This window comes from Myotis davidii, unplaced genomic scaffold, assembly GCF_000327345.1.
Source record: "Myotis davidii unplaced genomic scaffold, ASM32734v1 scaffold896, whole genome shotgun sequence".
Classification (NCBI taxonomy): domain Eukaryota; kingdom Metazoa; phylum Chordata; class Mammalia; order Chiroptera; family Vespertilionidae; genus Myotis; species Myotis davidii.
Genome location: NW_006287365.1, coordinates 356,357 through 361,268, shown reverse-complemented (window position 1 = coordinate 361,268; position 4,912 = coordinate 356,357). Strand labels below are relative to the sequence as shown.

At 46.7% G+C, this 4,912-nt stretch overlaps 1 protein-coding gene across 1 annotated transcript in view; it reads right to left on the bottom strand.

The window, feature by feature from the left end:
* The window catches only part of ETHE1 (ethylmalonic encephalopathy 1), a gene marked incomplete at its 5' end in the record, with an annotated part of 11,850 nt that extends 6,939 nt beyond the window's left edge, over positions 1-4,911 (bottom strand). Inside the window, one exon of the mRNA XM_006759110.2 lies at positions 4,726-4,911. Coding sequence (XP_006759173.1) covers positions 4,726-4,911 — 186 coding nt within the window. The remainder of the gene's footprint in view (positions 1-4,725) is intronic.
* Between the last annotated feature and the right edge of the window lies 1 nt (position 4,912).

Here is a 4,912-nt window from a genome sequence, read left to right as displayed (position 1 = left end):
TAAGTAAGTAAATAAAATTAACTATTGGTCAGTTTCTGCTAAAGTTAAACATGTGTCCGTTCTGTGACCCAGCAAGTCAACTCTTTGGAATCAAGAGTAATATTGACCAAGAGATTTGTACAAGTATCAAAACAGCACTATTCGTAAAAGCCTAAAACTGCAATCAGCCATCAAAAGGAGAACGGATACAGTATCATCATAAGTTCACACAATGAAATATTCTACGTTGGGGTCGGTAAGCTATGGCTGATGCATTGGGCCTGCCACCTGCTTTCATAAGGCCTGAAAGCTAAGAATGGTTGTTACACTTTTTCATGGTTGAAAAAAATAAAATAAAAGTAAGACTATTTCATTGCACGTGAAAATTATTGAAATTAAAATTTCAGTGGCCATGAATAAAGTTTTATCGGAGCACAGGCATGCTTATTCATTTGGTAAGAAAGCATCATCTATGGCTGCTTTCATGCCAACAGGAGAATTGAGTAGTTACAACAGAGACCATATGACCTGTAAACTGAAAGCATTTACTATCTGGTCCTTCACAGAAGAAGTTTATCAGCCCCTGCTACATGGCAACAAAAGGAAAGATTACAACCATATGCAACATATGTCCAGCGAAAAAAGCCCGGCCCTGGCCAGGTGCTCAGTGGTTAGAGCGCTGGCCTGCGGACAGAAGGGTCTTGGGTTTGTTTCCCAGTCAAGGGCACGTACCTCGGTTACAGGCTCCCCAACCCCAGTAGGGGCATGTGTGAGGGGCAACCAATTGATGTGTCTCTCTCACCTCTCTCTCTTACTCCCCCACTCCCTTCCACGCTTTCTAGACCAATTGATGTGTCTCTCTCACCTCTCTCTCTCACTCCCCCGCTCCCTTCCACGCTTTCTAGAAATCAATGGGGAAAATATCCTCAGTTGAGGATTTAAAAAAAAATTTTTTTTAAATAAGAGAAGCCCAGTTGGTGTGGGTCAGTGGTTGAGAGTCAATCCAGGAACCAAGAGTTGCTGGTTCGATTCCTGGTCAGGGCACATGCCCGGTTGCGGGCTTGATCCCCAGTAAGGGGCATGCAGGAGGCAGCCGATCGATGGTGTTTCTCTCTCATAGATGTTTCTATCACTCTACCCTCTCCCTTCTGCTCTCTCTAAAAGTCAGTAAAAATATTTTTTTTAAAAAATAAGAAGGACAAGAAAAAAGCCAGGCACAAAAGAGTACACGCTGTATGATTCCCGGCTATAAGGTCCAGAATAAGCAGAACTAACCTAAGATAAGACAGAAGAATGATCCCACGGTGAGGTGCCAATGGCCAGAAAGAGGAACAAGGAAGCCGTCTGTGAGTTGGGCCTGTTTTATATCTGAATCTGGGCGGTGGATACTCAAGTGTAAACATGTAAAAATTTACCAAGCTGCACATGTGCACTTTGTACTATATTATATGTGTGTTACAACTCAATTCTAAAAAGTGGGTGGAGCCCTGGCCGGTTTGGCCCAGTGGACAGAGCATTGGCCTGTGGACCAAAGGGTCCCGGGTTCGATTCCAGTCAAGAACACATACCTTGGTTGCAGGCTCCTCCCCAGTCCGGGTCCTGGTGAAGGCTTGTGCAGGAGGTAACCAATCGATATGTTTCTCTCACATCGATGTTTCTCTCTAGCTTTCCCTCTCTCTTCCACTCTCTCTAAAAAGCAATGGAAAAATATCCTGGGGTGAGGAAATAAATAAATAAACAAACAAACAAACAAACAAATAGTCGGGGGGACTGGATAGCCCTAGCCAGCTTGTTGGCTCAGTGGGAGGAGCATCGGCCCTCGGACTGAAGGGTCTCAGTTCCTATTCCAGTCAATGGCATATAAATCAGTTGCAGGCTCATCCTGGCCTCAGTCAGGGCACATGCAAGAAGCAACCAATCAATGTGTCTCTCTCACATCGATGTTTCTCTCTCCGTGTCTCTTCCCCTCCCTTCCACTCTGTCTAAATATCAATGGAAAAAAATATCGTCCGGTGAGGATTAACAACAACAAAAATGAGGGGAGGAAAAATAAGGGAGAGAAAAAAACTGTGCCCGTCTCTAAAGGTGTATAAAGAACTCAGGTGAAAACCAAACAAAATGCTCAATATTCATAATGACAGATAGTAACAGGTGTTGACAAGGATATGGAGGGCGGGAACCCTCATCCACTGCTGGTGGGCACATAAAATGGTGCAGCCATTTTGGATAACAGTCTGGCATTTCCTCAAACTGTTAAACATAGTGTTAGCACATGATGCAGCAATTTTACCCTATGCATATACCCAAAGAAAACGAAAGCACCTGTCCACACAAAAACTTGTGCATGATTATTCATAGCAGCATTATTCAAAATAGCCAAAAAATGGAAACAACTCAAATGTCTATCAACTAATAAGTTGATGTATAAAATGTAGTATATCCAAACAATGGAATATTCGGTAACAATAAAAAGAAGCCCTATGCCCTAGCTGGTTTGCCTAAGAGGATAGAGCATCGGCATGTGGATTGAAGGGTCCCGGGTTCAATTCTGGTCAAGGGCACATACCCAGGTTGCAGGCTCAACCTGGTCAGGGTGGGTGCAGGAGGCAACCAATCGATGTCTCTCTCACATTGATGTTTCTTTGTCTGTGTCTCCCCCCCTTCTTCCACTCTCTCTAAAAATCAATGGGAAAACATCCTTGGTGAAAATTTAACCAAAAAGAAAGAAGAAGGAAGGAAGGGAGAGAGAGAGAGAGAGAGAGAGAGAGAGAGAGAGAGAGAGAGAGAGAAAGGAAGGAAAGAAGGAAGGAAGGGGCCCTGGCTGGTGTGACTGAGTTAGCTGGAGCGTCACTCTGTGCACCCAAAGGCTGCAGGTTCAATCCCAGGTCAGGGCAGGTATGAAAGGCAACAAATTGATGTTCTCTCTCACATCAATGTTTCTCTCTCTCTCTCTCTCTCTCTCTCTCTCTCAAATCAATAAGCATATCCTCAAGTGAGGATTAAAAAAAAAGAAATGAAACACTGATATATGCTACAACATGTTTTTTTTCTGTCTGTTAATCCTCATCTGAGGACATGCTTTTATTGATTTTTAGAGAGAAAGGAAGGGAGAGGGGGGAGAAAGTGAGAAACATCGATCGGCTGCCTCCTGTACATGCCCCTATCTGGGATCAAACTCAAAACCTGGGCACTGTCCTGACCAGGAATCCAGACCTGAACCACCTGGCCAGGGCTAGGCTACAACATGGATGAACCTGAAAAACATTATGATCCGTGACAGAAGCCAGTCACTTAAGGCCACATACTGTCTGATTCCATTTCTACAAAATGTCCAGAGTAGTCAAATATATAGACAGAAAGTAGCTGCGTGGTTGCTTAATTAAGGCTGTAGGGATGAAAGGGGGCGGGGCTGAGATGACAGCTAAGAGGTATGGGATTTTTTTTTTGAATGTTGAAATATTCAAAAATCAATTGTGGTGGCGATTGCACAACTCTGTGATCACACTAAGTCATTGAATTGTACACTGTTAATGGGTGAATCGGATGATTGATGAATTAAGTCAGTAAAGCTGTTTAAAACAACAAACACAGCAGCTAAATCTACCTGGCTAAACCCTTCAACGTTCATTCATTGAAAACATCATTCACTTAAATTTAACTGATCTTGACACAAAATCTGACCATTTCTCACTCCTCCAAGGCTTCTCAACCCAAGAAATGCACTTCAGCACCTGGCTATTGTGTACAGTGTACATACATGTACAATGCATTTTGTTTACCTGCTTTCGGAAAAAGGCTTAAAATAAAGAGGCTGTAACCATTACAGCTAAATCTGCTGATTCCACTCATTTCTGCTTAATGCTCTGACTCAAACTATCTCCACTTAGCAAAATCCTCTAATCTGAAGACTGATTCCTCACCCTGTCACCTGACATTCTGCCCCCAGGGTCAGCCAAATTCTCTCTATCTTTTCTGATCAGAACAAAAAAGTCCTGCCCTTTCTCTGAGGACAACTCCCCCAGCACCCTCCCACCCTCCGCAGTAACCCTGGGTGGCCCTTCTGGCCAGACACCTGCTGAGGGTGCCTGTGTGAAGAAAGGAAAGGCAGGAAGGAGCCTTTAGAGATCGCTCTGGTGTGAAGCAATCGCAGGGCTGGGCCAAGCAGACGGTGCCTGGGGCACAACATTTAAGAAGGCGATGACTCTTTAAAAAAAAATTATTAACTTGAGAGAGAGAGAGAGAGAGAGATGGATGTGTTGGTCCGCTTATACATGCATTCATTGATGGACCCTTGTATGGCCCTGACCTGGGACGGAGGACGCTCCAACCCACGGAGCTACCCTGCCAGGGCCCAGGGTGCTGACCGTGAGAGTGAGGCCTCCTTAAAGGTTGCACCCTAGGCCCTCGCTGGCCTCACTTTCGTCCTGAGCAACAGGATGCGACTTCCTCTCAGGAGACCGGCCTGGGGCTCTCCCTCAACCTTGGTCTTGGCATTCCAGCCCCCCAATCAGCTTTTATGGAGATGCCAGGCCAAAGGAGTTGCCCCAGCGCTGCAGGAAACTCCCTAAGTGCTGTTGACTTAAAGGGCTCGGCCAGGACACACCTACCCAGAGCCAAGGGCCCGCCTGCTCCCAGAGGCGGAACTCGGGGGTCAGGAACCCAGGCCCCGCGCCCCTGCAGCCCAAGGAGTCCAGGCCGCCACCCTCTCGCGGGCCCGGCCTCCAACTCACGAAGGATCCAACTCACGAAGCGCCCGAAGTGGATGGACTGTCCGTCCTCTATGTGCAGGTCCGCCTGGGCCCCGCTGAGGCGGGAGATGACCGACTGGCAGCCGGGGAGCAGGGAGCGCAGCAGCCCCGAGCCCGTGATGTGGTCGGCGTGGCAGTGGGTGTTCACTGGAGGGAGGCAGAGGCGCAGGTCCAGGAACGCACAG